Source organism: Denticeps clupeoides, chromosome 3, assembly GCF_900700375.1.
Source record: "Denticeps clupeoides chromosome 3, fDenClu1.1, whole genome shotgun sequence".
Classification (NCBI taxonomy): Eukaryota; Metazoa; Chordata; class Actinopteri; order Clupeiformes; family Denticipitidae; genus Denticeps; species Denticeps clupeoides.
This window is the reverse complement of record NC_041709.1, coordinates 6,660,492-6,679,608: the sequence shown is the minus strand read 5'-3', so window position 1 is coordinate 6,679,608 and position 19,117 is coordinate 6,660,492. Positions and strand designations below refer to the sequence as shown.

Below are 19,117 nucleotides of genomic sequence, written 5' to 3'. Positions count from 1 at the left end.
TCCGAGAAGGAATGCGGCCGATTTCTTTTTTTTCCTTCGGGAGGGGTGAGGAGGTAGCCTACGTGTTGGTAGCGGTGGTAGTAGCCTAGTGGGTAACACACTCGCCTATGAACCAGAAGACCCGGGTTCAAATCCCACTTACTACCATTGTGTCCATGAGCAAGACACTTAACCCTAAGTTGCTCCAGGGGGGGACTGTCCCTGTAACTACTGATTGTAAGTCGCTCTGGATAAGGGTGTCTGATAAATGCTGTAAATGTAAATGTCCCCACTGGCTCTGGGGCCTAAACCTCGTGGCACACTGGGCACCCCATGCTTGTATACCTGCTCCACGTGTGTGGACTTGCATCAGACTCCATCCAGCCTTTACAACAGCGTGGCACAGATGCTGCCACGAGCTTCAGCCGCCCGACTCTTGGTGGAAAATAGTGGAGGGTGAGGGTGGCGGCGTGAATCATTCACTTACAGTAAGACACTCGCAGGTGCATGTGGGAAAAGACAATGCAAGCATTTCCACACAAAATCAAGGCTGACAGTATTTACAGTCCGGGAAAAAGATAACGTGCCGCTCCAGACGGTGTTTGGCTTCAGCACGTGGTCTAGATATGGTCGGCTTATCAGAGCACACTAGCTACACATTTTCGAAAATCAACAAAGGCACCGATGCCTTGAATATGGGAACATCTGCAAAAAAAAAAAAAAACAATAAAGAAAAGAAATATGGGTCACAGCTGGGACAGACAGATACTTGCATGCACACACACACACACACACACACGGACATGAAATAGTTTGAGGTTTGGGAAGTGTACGAGAAATCCCGCATTTATTTTCTGCATACACTCAGATAGGCCGTTTTAACCCTGGCCTGATGCAGCACAGGGAACAGCAACAATGGGACTGATTTGCCAGACACAGACAGACACTCAGTCAGCACTTCTCTCTGCCGTGGTGCTCCAGGCCAGATATTACACAGTAAATCTGGAGGTTTGTTGGAGGTGCTGGATGTGACTAGTCACCAAAAATTTGCCATTTGTTTGCTTAATGCTGCATTCTTTTGTCTTAATCACTTGGAGATGGAGGTCAATAATGAAGGCGGGAAAAGTCTAACGTAAAATTGGACAGATTTTAGTGCAGCATGATGTAGATTCTTAAACAAAACTTGACAAAAAACACTTTCGCTGGCATTCTCAGCCCCCATGACCTCACCAACCAGGCAAGCAACACCCCTCCCTTCTATAATCCATCCTCTGCCAGTTCACCCATGCCAGACGACGAAAAAAAGACAATCTTTACCCTTGCCTGGTATCAGGAGCAGAAATAAATCTTTTCTGCTTGCAAATGGCTGCTGATTGTGTGTGAGGGATGTCACTTTAAGATAGGACAGGATTTCTTCTGTGACCATCACGCACGTCACCAGTTTTAACTGGAAACAGCTAAATGAGTCAGTAAGAAAACTTTTGAGTTTTAAAGCAGTCTGTCCAATCTGGAGTGACCGTGGAGAGGAGTGACCATAGTGAACACACTTAAATCGAGTGCATGAGAATGGCTGCAGAGCCTCCTGCATCGTGCTTGACCCCTCACATCCATCACATGGACTTTTTACACTCCTCCCATCCGGCAGACGCTACCGCAGCATCAGGTCTCGATCCTCCAGGATGTGTGATAGCTTCTTCCCACAAGCCATCAGGCTCCTGAACACACTACCTGCACGCATACTCATAACTCTATTGCACCTCTGTACTTTACACCTCATTGCTGCAATTAAGCACACGCTGCTATACGGACTACCTCTTCTTGTTGCACTGAAACCAATAACTGTACTGTCAAACCAATAACTTGCACAGTCTAAACATGTATATATCACTGGTCACTTTTTAACACTTCATTTTTAGCTAAAATGTATATTTTGTATCTTATTTATTTATATATTGTATTTCATGTGACGCATCTGTTTTTTGTTGTCTACTTTTATGTTGCACTGTGTAAACTGGAGCCAGGTCTTCTCGTCTCTCTGTATATCTACACAATATATAGAAGAGATGACAATAAAGTTTACTTGAACTTGAACCTACACAATCCAAACGTTGTGTAATTTAAATTTGTTCTCAGTGACATTGGGCTGAAAAACTCAAGGGACGAGATGCCAGACCTGGGAGGAACCAGGAACTATTAAGGCAACTAAAAAACGTGGCGCATTGAGAGAGTGATTTATGAGCCCCCACATCTGCAGAAACTTCCGTGTGTGCAGATAAAAAAGACGTTCAGCAGACAGGCATCCACTGAGTAAGCATCAGGCCTGGACCTTTCCTGCCTCACAGTTTACTGGGTAAGTATTACATCACCCTCATTAACCATTCCCAGAATCAAACCCCCCCCACAACCCCGTCCAGTCCAGACCTGCCTGGGTGACGATGATCAGAAGAGAATCCCTCCAGCCATCAAATTGCAAAGAAGACCGGTTCCATGAGCAGGAGCAGGTTAATGGAGAACCTGTTGGTTGTTAAAGGAAGCAGGGGTGAGTGTGTAAATGCTGCAAATGTCTTAACCAGCAGGCCATTGTCTTTAAGAGGCATTTGGGGGTGCATACATGGCTGCCTGAAATGCAGCTCGGCTGCGTGTGGGAAAGTACAGACTGAACTCAGAGCTTCCGACTCAAGTCACTACCAAATGATAAAATAAATGGCTTCAAACTTCCAAACATAAAATTCTGAACAGGCCTTAAAATGAATTATTAATCTGTAGCCAATTCAAAAACTATGAATAAAAGTTTGTGTGGTTTACATTTACAGCATTTATCAGACGCCCTTATCAAGAGCGACTTACAATCAGTAGTTACAGGGACAGTGCCCCCCCTGGAGCAACTTAGGGTTAAGGGTCTTGCTCAGGGACACAGTGGTAGTAAGTGGGATTTGAACCTGGGTCTTCTGGTTACCAGCTATGCTACTACCACCCAGGTTCCTACATGAATTAGCAACTCTGAATTTTGTGTGTGTGTCCTGGGCCCAGTATGTGTCAGTGGCTGCGACCCTGCGTAGGATCGGTTCTAACTAGAATAAAACACGCCTAATGCTTTATGCAGTGCTCCAGGAATTCTTGTCAAAATAAACTCAGGGTTTGAAGAACCACGTGAAATTCCCATTTCGGTTCTCGCTTGAGCTGAGGCTTCTACACAAACCAAGAATTACGACACCACCACCACCGAGGGTTAGTGATCATTTTAATGCTAAAAGGTGTAGTACAGTTACAATGATCACTTTCTCCATAGGAAATAAGGATGCTGTTGATTTGATGCAGTAGTTTCCCAACAACCAGGTCATCTGGGAGTTCTTCACATTTTAAAAAGTGCTGGTAATCATTCATAATGAAAAGGACTTCTTACATGCAAAGCACAATTTTCCCCACTGAATTAGTTTAATATGACAACTGTATGCAACAGCAAGAGTGCTAATAAGTTAAATATACATTTGGATGCAACATGGTCACCACTGTAAGGCTTTAACAGGAAAGAAAAAGAATTCAAGGACAAAATACATTGAAAACAAACCAATGTGAATAGTGGTTCTGCACTCATGGGAATAGTCCTGCATGCATTGTGATGTTTAGGCCAAGGTCTTCTTTTTGTCCTACTTGCTGCCCTAAAAGCAGTCATGACCAGGAAGCTACAATAGCAGCACTACCTTCATTCCAGGATTTAACAGCACCTGAAAGATGTTCTGGGAACTATTTTGTTATTTAATGGAACACCAGTGGAAACAAACTCTCTCCGAACCCGTAACAATGTTTGCCTTGACACAGGTACAAGGAGCGGTGCTAAATAAAGGGACAAGTAGAACCCAGTGTTAATCTGAATGATTGCTGCTTGGTCTTCTCTGTGGGAGGAAAAAAACCAAAAAAAAAAAACACTTCGAACGTTCGAACGCCTCGTCAGCTCGAGCTGCGCCCGCCGGCCAGCGCAGTCACGATGGGATCAAACAGCTGCGGTGAAGGATTTTCTTTAGATAGCGGCAGTGCACTCAATGATTGCTTTCCGACTGGCTGCGTTACTCTCCCTTGTAGCGTGGTGGCCTCTTCTCCTTGAAAGCTGCAAGTCCCTCCAATCTGTCTTTGGTTGGAATCACCTAGGAAACAACAGAAGTGCACAAGTGACTTGTGCTTCTCATGAACAAACCAAAACACAAACCAAAATGTTTGTATGTAATATCTAAAATTTTTTATACTAAAAAAAAATAAAATAAATAAAGACCATCAGAAATCCATTTAAATGGGAATAAAATCACAACGAGCATCTTACTTGGGCATAACAAGCTTCCTCAATGGCCAATCCTGTTTTCAAATCCACCTGAAATGAAAAAAAGTTTACCACTTAAAAGGAAGCAGCACAGGAAGTTTGAAGCCTCTTGACCTATTTCCTAGTCGCACGGTGCTGTCACTCCCCAAGATCTATAATCTATTTTTCACAAGGGCTGCACTCATCGTGAATAGCTGCCAATCTAAAGCGCAGCTAAAACCAAGTAAAACTAACCTCTCTGGGTTTGTTAAGTGTGAAACACCAGGAGAAAAATGCTCACAGCAGAAGATCCGCAAAACTCTCCCATGACAACAAGTGCTGGAGACCTACTTTCATAGGTTACCTTGGCATTTTACGGAGCCAGAAATATCTCCTCTGTGGCACACGGCACAGGGAAAACAACCCTGTTTTAAGCACTTATACTTCACAAAGAATCTCACCAAAGAACCATTTTGGCCACTGGAACGAAAATAGGACCTCTTGTGTTCAGGGAGAGAGATTTCAATATAGTTAGAAGTTTAAAATCACAATAACCACTACAAAGGAGACAAAGCAATTTGTCACATACATTTTAAATGAATAATGTGCTTGATTTTGTGTATTTGAATTCACCAAACCTTCTAGACAAACAGACAGACGTCTGCAGATGTAGAGCTCAGCAGCTAGGCAGGTCTCTGCTGTATTGAAATCCAGATGCAATTGTCAATTTTCCATTAGTCAGAGTGGGAAAAAATATACTTGGTATTCTATTCTTGCTTGTCTGTACTTGAGCTCTTCATTCAGACTTTCAAGTGGGCCACATATCGCATGAATGCAAGAACCTTGTTGGTGGAGACCTCTGCCTTTTTCTCCCAGTCAACTGAATTAAGGTCTGGCCAGTGGGTAGGACCCCTAAGGTGCCCTCATGGCTTTGAAATCAGCAAGGATCTCACAGCACACCACCTGCCTTCCAAACAGCCCTTTCAATATGCTCATAGACACGAGGGGAGTGAAAGAAAAGTAGTCAAAGTAGAATTTGGTTTTCTGAGCCTTCACATGGCTGGTGATCAGAACTCTTACCTCGATGCCTTGATTGATGGCCAACTTTGCCATGCGGACTGCAATGGGCCCCTGAACAAAAGATGTAAAATGGAAAATCATCTCCATTGTCTCCTCTCATTTGTGGGTGTCAGAATTAACAACGTGTTTCTACTGTAATAAGTTGCCCTTTCTTGTGAATGGTGCAGTACCTGTTGGATGAATTCCCGGGCGAGTTCCAGGGCTCTCAGGTACGCGGCATCTCCGCTGTTGTTCTGCTCCACGGCGTGACTGACCAACCCCAGAGCACGAGCCTCCGAACCATCCACCACCCGTGCGGCAAATATCAGCTCCTTGGCCAGAGACACGCCGATGGCTCGGGGGAGACGCTGAGTGCCCCCTAAACATGCGGAACAGGAAGTAAGCCGTATTATCAAAGATGTGATGAATTCATCGTCGTATAACGACAGTAATGAGTGTAATTAAATAGCCCGTCAATGCAGATCAAAAACTTCCCAGAGTGACATTTGCTGAGAATCATGATCCCACATATAAAAATATTGTATTGATCCAAATATCAGTTGTGTGTTGCCTTAATTATTAATAGAGGGTGGTGGTAGCCTAGTGGGTAACACACTCGCCTATGAACCAGAAGACCCAGGTTCAAACCCCACTTACTACCATTGTGTCCCTGAGCATTGTGTCCCTTAACCCTAAGTTGCTCCAGGGGGGACTGTCCTTGTAACTACTGATTGTAAGTGCTCTGGATAAGGGCGTCTGATAAATGCTGTAAATGTAAATTAATTAACATTGTTATTAATAAAAAAAGCCCAGAGTCAATGGGGAAGAGTTGCATCAGGAAGGGCATTCGGCATCAGTTGTGAGGATAGACAGATAGAACGGTCCGCTGTGGCGACCCCTAACAGGATCAGCCAAAGGACGGAGGAGGAGGTACATTTAGGCAGTTTTACCTTCTATAATTTTAAAACAAAACGACAGACACACAAATACCACAAACTAAATCCCCGCACAATGGTGCCCTTGAGCTCAGCGGTGGCGGGATCCTACAGCCTAATCTGGTTCATGGTGAACCCAAAGTCTGAAACCTGGTCACAGACACAACATGTGAAGAAGCTCAGCTTCTGCAGATGGGCACAACAGAAGCGACCCTGCTAGGAGAGCTTTCAGAGACGCAGATGTGGTGAAACCCGACGCATGCAGTTTTACAGTGCCGTGCCATGCCGTGTAACTCATTTAGGGAACTTCTTGGGGTAAAAATAAACTTGCTTGTTGTGGATGTAATGACACACATTCCTGCATGAGGCAAAAAAAATAAGCGCATAAGCAGTGCACATGCAGATTCATATGAATCGGAGGAAATCTGGTGACAGCACGATCCTGTTTTTTTCTTGGGCAGGGGGTTTAAGTGTAACCAGTAACCACAAACCTTGCGGTGGGGTTTCTCTTTCAGAACATTCTCTTTTCAGTACAATTTGGGGAAGTAAGATACAGTTACGTTGTCACCTCTGTACACGGATGAGACCGGTGGAAACTTGCATCGCAGTTTTCACAACACGACTTCTGCATTATCGGAAATGAAGCGAGTCGTCCGGGTACAGGCTCTGCTGTAGCTGTGACTACCAAACCGGAGCTTTTCTTCACGTATTTACTCACAAAGACCAGTGCATGCTTCGCCAAGTCTTCTGAGAGACACATTTCAGTGTAATATCCTACACCCTGATATCCTACACCCATTCAAATCATTATACCGGTGAACAAGTAATCTGCACTGATTAGCACTGAGCTCCATGCTAACCACTGAAACTATATCGCAAAGTTAGCAACGCACAAAAATATCTGGCCAGATTTCTGTTTAAACCGGCTTCAGCGTTCACGTCGGCCAGTTCGCTTGCGTGGCCTGTTTTGTTTACCGCTTTATTGTGCCCATTTTATTTTTTAATATAAAATGCACACATTTTCAAGGCCTGCTGTGGATGCTTACGCATGTGCAATCATTTGAGCGATTAAGACGACTTCAGAAATAGCAGGAGGCAGGTAATTCCAGCAGCTTAGTAATGTCTTTTGTTCAAACAACAAGGTTGGTGAAGAAATGTGATGACTAAGAGTCTTACTTAACATACCAAACCAGGAAATGACATCCAGTTAAAACAGTTTATGACAGTCAGTTCTGACGTTTATACCATAATTTGAAAGGCTACAACACATTAAACTTGTGACCATTGAATGACCGACCATCTGGAAAACTGAACATACCCACAGGCCATAACTTTCTCATGAAACATAACCAGACATCAATCATTTGACACTGTTACACAATGGATAGTTACCCAAGCACTTTGGGGAAACTGTGTTTACAGATGGTGTAACAGAGACACGTTGCATAAGAGGGCACCGATGAAGAAAGTCCCACTGCTTCTCTGGAGTTTGGCATGAAGTCTGGCCCCTTTCACTCCTTACTTTTGACTCTTTCCCTGTCCCCTGAATACGCTATTCCTCAAATCCACAAACCTCTTCAGATTTGTTTTCTAAAGACACAGGAACCTGGTACCTGGTACCACCACTGATGCATGTGCATGTCTGGTAGAGAGCTAACTCTGTGGAGATCTACAGCTTCCTCAGGAATGGTAACGAACCATTAAAACCAAACCATAAATCACACCAAAAAAGGAAGTAGGATTGGTGAGCTTCTGAGGACCTGTTGGTTTATGTCTGGTTTAATTACAATGACACTTGCCTACATTCCAACAGTAAACTCTGTCTATTACTTTGTATAATGTTATATAATGCTGGAGAATGAAGGTGTCATAACAGGCTGAAATGGAACAGAATGTCTTCTGGTAAGTGACCATGAGGGCTTTGCGTAACATTGGGTAACTTTATTTTTCTCCACTCTAAATGATTCTGAAAGACAGAAGACATCCTTGCATCACATCGTAATTGCTTTATCATGATAAAGAATTAGAGCAAAAGGAACAGAGAGAAAGAGACAAGGGAGAGAGAAAAAAAAAAAAAAAAGAACTGTGTCCAGGCCATGGCACAAAGAGCCAAAACCAACAGACTCTACATGCACTCCAAAACCCTGACAGACTGTGGCCACGTTACACTGTTTCCCCCGTGCTGCAGGGTGTGTTTGGCAAATTAAACTTGCCTCCTTTCCCAGAAAAGCTGAAGGCAACTGAAAGTGAGCCAGCCATTCAGCGTCTGTAGCTGCAGTTCAGAGGAAACTAAACTCCAGGAACTGGCAAACACAACCCTGCCCCGGTTCAGGAGCTTGACCTCCTCTCCAGTGGCCTACTGGTCTTCATACAAACACAGCTGATCTTGTCTGCGGAACAGATGAAGGGGTCCTAACAGTTCTGATGACACCCTGTTCTCATGGTAACACACCGCTCACATGTGACTCTGACAAACGTTGGCACCGACTCGTCCACGCTGTCTGCATGCCAGATGTGTGGCACGCACGTAATGGCTGAAAAGTGTGTAAAAGTGTGTTTGAAGGTGAAGCAATGAAGCAAAATTACAACCGCACAAAAGCTTCTGATGTCCTCGCTGAAAATTCTTTTACTTGTGACACTTTACATTTACATTTACAGCATTTATCAGACGCCCTTATGTCCCTTATCCAGAGCGACTTACAATCAGTATTTACAGGGACAGTCTCCCTGGAGCAACTTAGGGTTAAGTGTCTTGCTCAGGGACACAATGGTAGTAAGTGGGATTTGAACCCGGGTCTTCTGGTTCATAGGCGAGTGTGTTACCCACTAGGCTACTACCACCCTACCATCAAGACAGTCAAAGCATGTGATATTTTTAAAACCACAGAGCTTTGGTTTTTAGCTAAAAAGTGAAAAGGCTTTTTTGTAGACAGCGCTTTGTTAATGCCTCAGTGACTATGACCCCAAGTCACTAATCTAGTTCAATAATCCACAGGGGTGCCGCCAAGGTGAGGTGCCTCTGAGCAAAGCGCCTGTCATGGCTGCCCACTGATCACTCGGAGTGATGGGTTAAATGCAGAGGACAAAATTCACTGTGTGCACCGTGTGCTGTGCTGCTGTGTATCACAAGTGACAATAATATAATGAATAATAATATGAAAGTCTACTAGGGCCCAATCTTAATTTCTGCAATATATATGAAATCCACAGTAATATACTACCAATACACCAGAGTCCAGTATTGTCATCGTGAAGAATAGCACACAGTGTCCTCTGCGACTTACCATCACCCTTGGTGAGCAGTGGGCAGCCATGAAAGGCGCCCGGGGAGCAGTGTGTGGGGACGGTGCTTTGCTCAGTGGCACCTTGGTGGCTCGGGAATCTTCCGGCAACCTTCCGATTATGGGTCCGTTTTCTTACCCGCCAGGCTGCCACTGCCCCATTAAAAATGTGTGTGAAAAGCATTCTTGAGTGGTACCTAATTTAAACCAACCAAAATTCGAAAGATTTTACTAGTTTTTTTTGCTTCTTCAATTACATATTCAAATTTTGTCACACACACAGTCATACACGCTATGATATGCAATGTGAAATGCTTTAATAAAATACATGTACTATCTTGTAATATATTGAATTTCTCAGAAATGGCAGTACTGTTACCACTGATGTCATGGGCAACACTGTTATAGTATCATTTCACAGGTCACTCTTAAACATCAAGGAAACGTCATTACGGCAAATTAATGCTACTTAACACTTATATCAGTAAACTTCACTTTGAGATTGACTGCACTTATGTAATATAATCCACTAGTGCAACCTCCCCCTGTTTATGCTGCGGAGTTTGGCCCACTTTCTGAGTAAGGACTGTGTTCACGGCTTAAATTACCATCGCTCATCACCAAGCAACAAGGCTTTACTGAGCACAGATCTATTTCCAGGCCCATTTTTTATTCAACCTGAATGTGTTTATACAGAACCCACCCCAACCTTCACTCATCTCCTGTCATGCTTGCCAAGATGTCGATTTGTTGGCTGGATTTTCCCCAAATGTTCTACTTTTAATTTGAGATGATGACAAACTGGATGCGGACTGTAATGGGATAGGAAAAAAGACGACGTAAGTCTCGCTGGAGGTTACAGGCTGAAGCACTTGCAGAGTCACAGGAATTTTCAGGAGCTTGGTAAAGTAGGCTAACAAACTGGGGCTTGTATAAAGAGACATGCGTATGCTCAGTTATCTGAGATGATCTGAAGACTGCAGAACCTCCACCCAAATACCCACCAGTGCAGTGGACAATGGAACAAGCGTTACTTAACTCAGCCATGCCACGCCCCCAAATACAAATGCAAAAGCTCTGATAGGTGCATCACGACCTGCGACCAGCCAGATTCCAGCTAAGCATCAGTACAGTGCTTAACGGGTAGAGGAAGGCAGGACCAAATATGAGGAAAAAACAATACAAATAAGACAATGCCTCAATGAAGCAAGAGCGTAATGAAGTATCTGGGCCAGGCAGCAGTGTGATGGGAAGCAGCTGGAAGTGGGTCAGTGGATCTGTAGTGTCACATGGAGAGGAACTGCTCTCTGAAGGCGGTAAATGGGAAAAGTTTTCAGGAAAAAGCTATTAGTCCTGAATTTATTCTAATCCATAAAATTGAATGAAAGCGCGATTCACCAAACTAAATATGTTGTGATGGAAGGAAAGTTTCATTCCTGTATTAAAACAAAAGAAACAAAACGCATGACTGTCCCTTCTCCAGAAGTGAACAGATCACAAGAGTGCAGCTACCATAATGATGCAAGATTTAAAACCCCCACGCTGTAAAAAACAAGCGGCTATTTTCAAAAGAATGTTTCCAAGGTAACTACTGCAATTATGAAAGGCCTCCATTTCCAGTTAAGAGAGTTTTAAAGCAACTAAAGCAACATGGTGCAACGTGTCAGCATTACACACGCTGAGTGATTCTTACATGTTTATTCACGGTAAGCACAAATTGTACAGCTGATGAAAACATACTAGTAATAAACGCTGATTTACACAAGGCAAATATATTTTTATGGCGCTCAATAAGGGTTCTGTACGCACTCAAGACAATTTCATTCAAATTCTTTTTGCACCTAGCTCAGTCAACAAAGTGTGGGAGCACAGAGAATATGCATTCATGTCATTGTTATTTAACGAATTGTTAAACTGTGCAAACTGTTCTCGTAACGTGAAACATAAGAATCCTTCATGGATCCGGTGACACCATAATCACATGTGGATCACAGAGAGCTGAAGATGTTCTCATGAGATCAGAAATCTCAGCCAGGCAGACTATTACTAAAGGCCAGGCCCAGCGCACAATAGATGAATATTCACGCATATTTATAATAGTCACCGGCAACATAATAATTAATAAAGCGAAGCTGTTCGTTATACGCAGATAGAAGAGCTTTACAACACCATCTGTCTGCTGCACTCATCTGAAATGAAAACCACATCCACGCCCAAAGCCCTAAAATCAGTCAAATAAAAACAGATTTCATATATTTAAATACCATTATTTTTGACTTATTATTGACCGTACAAGATTTGCTATTTGCATTTATTAGTAAATCCTGTGCTCATATGAGCCGCTGTCTGGTGTCAGCACAACTGGAACCTGGGACAGTGACTGTTCAGTCACTAGTCTGCCTTATGATAAAACGCTCCCTTAGGAGAGAAAAGTGGACCGTGCACGAGGAGAAAATGTAATTTAATTCACATGACGTGAAAAAAAAAAAATCCAGGCATTTCTTGGTCGCAGAGGCAAATATGAAAAGATTCATCATTTTATCGTCTCTGGACTCCTATCTGCAAAATGCAAGAGAGGTGATGGATGCGAAGGCAGCGCCACAAGCTGCCTACAGATTCAGCTGCTCGTGCTCCTCCTCGCAAAGGTGCCGTGCTTAAATAAAAGGTCATGCAGGAAAAATTCATTACGGTGCAGGGAGCGGGGCGGCTTCCAAACCAAAAAAAATTATAAAAATAAATCACAAGTCCTGTACTGCTGACGCCTCACCCCTCCACTTCCAGGGATCCGAGCGCCACAAATAAATCCTAAAGACGTGGACGGCAGCCAAGTCTGTGCTGACCTATTTTCACCGAGAAGTGAGAGCCTGCAACAGGCTGCCTTCTCATGTCACCCGCTCCGACTTTATCTCTCGGCCTCCACGTGTCAGGGCGGCGTAGCTCTGCTGCAGCTACAGGTGTTGCTGTGTATCCTAAAAAGAATAAAGAATCCCCACCATTCTCCAGGAAACTGCATGTCAACAGCAAGCATTCAGCCGACGTTAACCATAAACAAGCACACAATACGGTCACTTGGGGGGGGGGGGGGTTGTCTGCCTGGCATACAAATGATATTTGATGCGAACGTGATTTGGAACAGATAAACGAGAGCATGAGAAGGAAAAAGGTAAAATGTCAGGAGCCAAAGTCCCGACGGGCACAGAAGTGAGGGGAAACAAAGGTCACCCCAATCCACAGACAAGCTGCAACACAGACAGACAAAAGCAGTGACATAAGCCCAATTAAAACCACAAAGGCGGCCCCCACCTCTACAGGGTCGCTCCACGTGAGGCGGCTCAGTTGTGACATTTAACTGTGCACCAGGAAACACGGCGAGGGGTGTTTATGGTACACACCAGGCTCCCCCTCCCAGCAGTCGTAGCATTTCAACTAATTATGTGACATTTCCCTGTGGTCAAATTGAGAAGATATTAACATATCTACCCGCCCGAGCATACGCAAGCCCTGACTGACAGCAGACTTTTTTTTTCTTTTTTTCTGAAAGCCGGCAGTGTCCACCCTACAATTTTTTAATAATATGCATTATATGTAATTATGTTGCCCAGTTCGTTCAGTTAGCCTTCCATTTACCGTATTCTATAAACCATAGCTTATGGGGACCAGAAGGGGGCAATACAACATTTAAGCCCTGTTACTTGGTTCTCCTGGCTACTAATTTGCATATTCACAGTAGGAGCCATGTTCTCACATTTCCCAACATGTTTACAACTTTTTATGACAATAATTCATTGTGCCTACAGCACAGGGCTGTAGGATTGACACGGGTATTCGAGTAACTCAAATGGTAAAAAGGTCAATTCTTTGTTTAATTAGTCACCAAAGTCCATCTATTGTCGTATCACTCCCGCTTTGTACTGGTATCATTGTTTCACACAGACTGTTTTAAATGAAGCACATTGCAATGTTTTAAGCCGGTGCGATTGATTGTACTATCTATGGCAGTGGCGGAAAATTAAGATATCGGTTGCAATACATGAAAAGGCACCATATTTTCACCATATGATTGCTAACTTTACTTTACTTTACTTTATTTGGCAGACGCTTTTATCCAAAGCGACTTACAAGAGGATTTGTAGCATGTGTCATCGTGAAAATTTTTTAACTCGAACTCAGTGATCAGCCTCGGGCATTTTTCAAGATCAATAAAAGGTAGAAATGTGCATCTTTTGTGTATGTCTTTACGTTACGTAACAAAGACACAAGGCTGACAGATGTGTCCAACCTCCAGGAAGTTCCCGGAATCTCCCACATATTAATGCAAATTGCAAAAAATATCCCAAAACTAGAGCAAGCAAACAAGAGCATGCATGTGAGACAGTAACACTTGCATCACACGCTCACATGACAGAAAAAGAGAGAGCGAGAGAGAGAAAGCATGTGTATGTGAGTATCATTGCGTGCGTTTTCGTTTCCACAGACAAACAGCATCCTGATTGGTTTTCTTCGCAAAATCAGATTTAAAGGTCCCCTATTATGAATTCACTTTGTGAGATTATTTAACATTAATTCGAGTTCCCCTAGCCTGTCTATGGTACTGCAGTGGCTAGAAATGGTGATATGTATAAAGAGTGCTTTGATCATTCTGCTTCACCGTTCAGAGAGTGGCAGCTCAGATGGTCGGAGCTGGAATGTCTCCCCTTATGTCGTCATAAAGGGAAAGGTTACCTCCCCTTTCTAATGCTTTGTCAGACCAGAGAAATTTCCACCCCTCCCCAAAAAAAATCATAGCTTGAAAACATGCAAAGCATTCCAATTGCTCGATAACTTGATGTGAAAATGAGCACAAATGTTTCTTTTAAGTTCTGTCAAGCGAAACACTGTCGGATCAGTGTTTTTTTGTAACAGGGTGTACACCACTTTTTCTTTTTATTAAAATAAAACTAAGAACCAATACCTGTTAACATCTGTATGTAAAGTTGTATTTCATAGATCTTTTTTTTTCATGTACATTATAAATGTTTTACAGAAAGGTTGTTTAAATTACCTTAGTTCTGGGGCCAATCAGACAAAGGTTTTAGGCTTTGATCTAATAAGTGTTGAGTTTGCATTAAAAACTTACAGCAAATTGCTTGCTCATTTTAAGAAGCCTATTATGTTGCATAACACATTGCTGAAACAGTTTAAAAACACAAAACTATGATTTATCAAAGTACTTGAATACAAAAATATATGATAGTTCTAGCCGTATTTGTGATATGTGTTATCATTATTATAAAATGTAATTTCACAAAATAGGAGTTTACAGTGATCTAGATGGCACATGTTCTCTGGTAGCATCTAGTGGTCCTTCCTCGCAAGTATTGAAGTATTACCTTTCAGAAACTGATGCCAGCACATTTTCATTTACAAATCAGCATGCCGCATGTACATCCTACCTATTTATGTCAAAAAAAAAAAAAAAAAAAAAAAAAAAAAAAAACCTTTTAGCCTTTAAACGGCAGTGAAACATGAGAACACAGAAAGAACGGTGTGCTTTTCAACCCTGTCTGAACCGATCACTGTTTCTGCTTGTGTTTCCTTTCCTGGTCTCAGTGCCAGACAGACATGCAGCAGTCTCTGTATTTTTAGAGTGAGGTAACTATCAATAATCTCACTTTATTAAAAAATTCCTTGGATGCGTTTCAAGTGTGGTCAAGCGAAGACAGCAAAAGTGACAGATGCAATGGCTCGCTGTATGAATGGAAAATACATTATCTTACACTCAAAATATGCAATATTAAAAACATTTGACTAGGGTAGAACCACATTCATTTTTACCATTCAAACCTAAGACAGTCAAAACACATAGTTAAAATACAGTGTTATGTGCAAATGCTGTAAAAGGGAGAAAAAAAAAATCCCATGACCTGGTTCCCCGGGAAACTGTCCAACTGAATAAAATTGAGCCACCATGTCAGCCAAGCTACTTTGAATATGGACCTACAGCTTGTACTAGTTAGTTAGCTGCAGTTTTGTTTATCATTTGTCCATTGGGTTACTTTTGAGAACCAGTGACTTGTCAGTCGAACCTCCTAACTTTTTAAGAGTCAATGTGAAAAGCAACACATTAGCATAAAACAATAAAATAAAGTCTTACCTGCCCCAGGGATGATTGCTAGTTTTGTTTCAACCAGACCCATTTTCGCAGATGTAGCTGAGGGAACAAGAGCCTGCACTCAATGTTTGCAACATTAGATGCAGAGAAAAGTACATTTAATAATATTAACTGATGCACTTTGACATCAATGACAATATTAAAACATCTTCTCGTTCAGATGCTGGCTCTGATTAATATGATGACATAAGAGAACTGTGTGAAAAGCTAAAATATAGCACAGCAGTTCCACTGTTCAGAAATAAAGAGCTAGTTTGGGAGAAAGAGTGAACAAAGTGACTGAAATGTGATAATCTAAAGTCATGACAATTTGGACTGGGGTAAATGCATGTCAAACTATATTCTAGGGATTATAATTTGACCGTAGCCACATGTATGAACCATTTCAACTTTACTCACAAGCAGCTCAAATGTTTGACCTACCAGCTATTCTGATGTCACAGGCCAGTGCCATCTCCAGCCCCCCGCCTAAAGCTGCACCATCAATCGCAGCGATGGTGGGCATTGGAAGATTACCTACAACACAAAGACGTTCCATCACTAGCAAGAAGATTGATGACAAGAATTCTCCAGCCTAATGCGTCACATAGCAGGACTGAGGCAGTCCCTCTCATAGAGTAACTGGAAGGAGGATTTAAAAATAAAAAAAAGGCAGAAAATAGTAAATATATATGAAATAATACTTTATGTATAAATATGAAGTAACTGTATTCAGAAAAAAATATATTTTTGACAAAAATTGGCCTCTCTACACTTTATTGGTCTACAATACCAAAGTCCATAAAATATATAATGAATTAAATAAAAGCGTCCAGCTGACTTACAGCCTGTTATTTCCATTTCTGCATGTACAAGAATTCATACAGCAGATGTCTACAAGGCATAATTTGATATCAATGATGCAAAGTTATTTTAGCCTACATTAAATGCTCAGCTGTTTTCTCAGGAGTAAGAAGGTGGAAATTAAATGAATGTACAATGCCAGTTAAATTCAACATTAACACCCAACAACATAAAAAAACAGAAGTAAAGATTGCTGAAACAACATTTTCAATCTTACAAAATGGAAGTATATGAATAGTTATGTTATGTGGCTTTTTAAAACAGTCCCACAGGATTGTGACACAATCTAAGTGAAAGTGAAGTGATAGTCTATGTGATACACTGCAGCACAGCACACGGTGACGCAACGAAATGTGTGCTCTGCTTTTAACCATGAAATTAACAATGGGGGAGCAGTGTGTGAGGATGGTGCTTTGCTCAGTGGCACCTTGGCGGCTCGAGATTCGAACCAGCAACCTTCTGATAGCAGGTTGGTTTCTCTTAGGCCAACCAGTTCCACTTTACGGTCATAAAGTGGTGTGCAAAATACACAAATCTGGCATTTTAGGTCCAGCACACAATCCAAACCATGAATAGAAGGCATTACCAAGATCAGTTATAAGTTCCCTCGCTTTGGAAACAAAGGGTCCTACTTCACTCTGGTGCATCTTCGCTCTTTCTTTAAGGTCCGCACCTGACAAGAAGCAAAAAAAAATACTCACAGCAAATGACACTTCGATGTCAGTTGAACAATTGATAGAAGCTGTATATTATTTTATTATTAGAACAGAACATAAGTTTACGGCATGCATTTTAGAGACATTTATGGTCATATACAAAACACTACTAGACAAAAGTCGGTGGTGAAGGCGAGAAACATTTTACTCTGTTTTGTAGCTGAAGAAAGTGAAGTATGTTTGATTAATCTGTTTTTTTCCCCACTCAAGAGTCGCTTTGTTTACTGTAGTCATTAAAAGTCGCTTTTGAGATCAGGAAATGTTCAGCAAAAACCTTCAGGATTGTTGGAAGAGTGTGAAATTCTGCCAACACAGCAAAAGCTCCCTGATTTTTTTTTTTATTCCATGTTTGCTATTTTTTGGTTTATTACATAACCTTGTGTGTGTTATTTCATAGTCTTTTGACTTCGGTTTTGTAACTAAATTAGTAGGTGTACATGTGTATGTGTGAGTACAGATGTACACAGCCAAATAAAAATCCTTTATTGACATAGTACATAAATATCAAAAGTGGTTTAGGGTTAAATCATCTTAATTCCTTAAGGAATTACAGGATTTTTTAAATCAGTAAGTATGGTATAAACAAGAGGTGAAAGCAATGAAAATTTCACTGCAACGTTACCTGCACAGAAAATTCCAGGCACCATACTGCAAAGTACAACAGTCCTCACTCTGTTGTTTTTCCTGACAGATTCTAGAGTCTCTGACATCTGAAAGATAAATAAAAAAGTATAAATCTGACAAGTCCTGAAGTAAAAATGAATAAAAATACTAAATATTAAATCACCTGTGACAATACTTACGCCTTTAACGAGACCTTTGCTGATGGCATTTTTAGCTTTGGGGCGATTGAGCCCAATCACAACAATCCCTAAAAAGTAAGAGTTTATGCTTTTAAGCTGAGAAAACCTGCCACACGCACACATTTCAGTCAGACCAAGAGAAGACATTTTTATCAAAGCTGGGTGACAGTGACAGTGACAGTGACGTGGTTTGTGGGCGTGGTCGGGCAAGGCGCACCAGGCCCGGGTCACGACTGCAAGGTGAAAACTAACTGCGATAGTTACGATACGCCAACACGACAGCTGGTGCGCTGGGGGATTTTTTTTTTTTTTTTTTAAATAAAACTGCTGCCGAACCGCCCAACGCCACACGGACACACGCGGAGTTACAACGTCTACCTGCGTCGTCGCCGTCCAAATACCGAACGCTTAAGTCGTCGCCCGACCTGGCGTCGGAGCTGTAGCGGCGCGTCCCGCCGCCCGGCCGCGGTGCTCGGGGCCGCAACGCCTGCAGCACGACTCTGCAGCCCGCAAACGCCGCCATGCCGCTCCGCCGCAGCGTCCCGACGTTGAACTCTGAACCCGTCACGTGGTCCGCGCCACGTGACTCGCTCCACGCGTTTAAATGGCGTTTACGACCTGCGCTGGGACGAAACGCGAACGTCCAGCCGCGTTCTGCGGTCACCAGTGAAAATGTCCGGAGGAGCGGCCCGCTGTTTCGGTACCGTGTCCGACGGGATTTCCTCTATCTGCGGGACCTCCAGCTTCCGGGGTGTCCGGCCCCATTAAACAGAGCCAGAATGACCAGAACACACTTATAAACTAACCAAGTCTGTTTCACTCATACACACTTTACTTTACTTGGCAGACGCTTTTATCCAAAGACACCAGCAATTATCATTCTGTTTATATATATTGTGAGTTACAAAACTAAGAGGCCTGACAAGGCCTAACTTGTCAATAATAGAACATGCTTGGGATTTGTTAAGTGCTAGACGAGTTTTGATTATTTGTTTTGTGTGTGTGTGTGTGTGTGTGTGTTAGACCCGTTTAAACAAGTGGGTTTTCAAATTATTCCTA

General features: G+C 42.4%; 1 protein-coding gene across 1 annotated transcript; it reads right to left on the bottom strand.

Annotated features, from left to right (window-relative positions):
- Positions 1–3,203: 3,203 nt before the first annotated feature.
- Positions 3,204–18,753, bottom strand: auh (AU RNA binding protein/enoyl-CoA hydratase). Its single transcript, XM_028974872.1, has 10 exons — positions 18,437–18,753; positions 18,059–18,126; positions 17,878–17,965; positions 17,126–17,212; positions 16,120–16,212; positions 15,679–15,735; positions 5,521–5,708; positions 5,351–5,401; positions 4,295–4,342; positions 3,204–4,121 (listed from the first exon to the last, which is right to left on the bottom strand). The coding sequence occupies exons 1-10, from the start codon at positions 18,579–18,581 to the stop codon at positions 4,044–4,046; spliced, it is 903 nt and encodes a 300-aa protein (XP_028830705.1). The 5' UTR covers positions 18,582–18,753; the 3' UTR covers positions 3,204–4,043.
- Between the last annotated feature and the right edge of the window lie 364 nt (positions 18,754–19,117).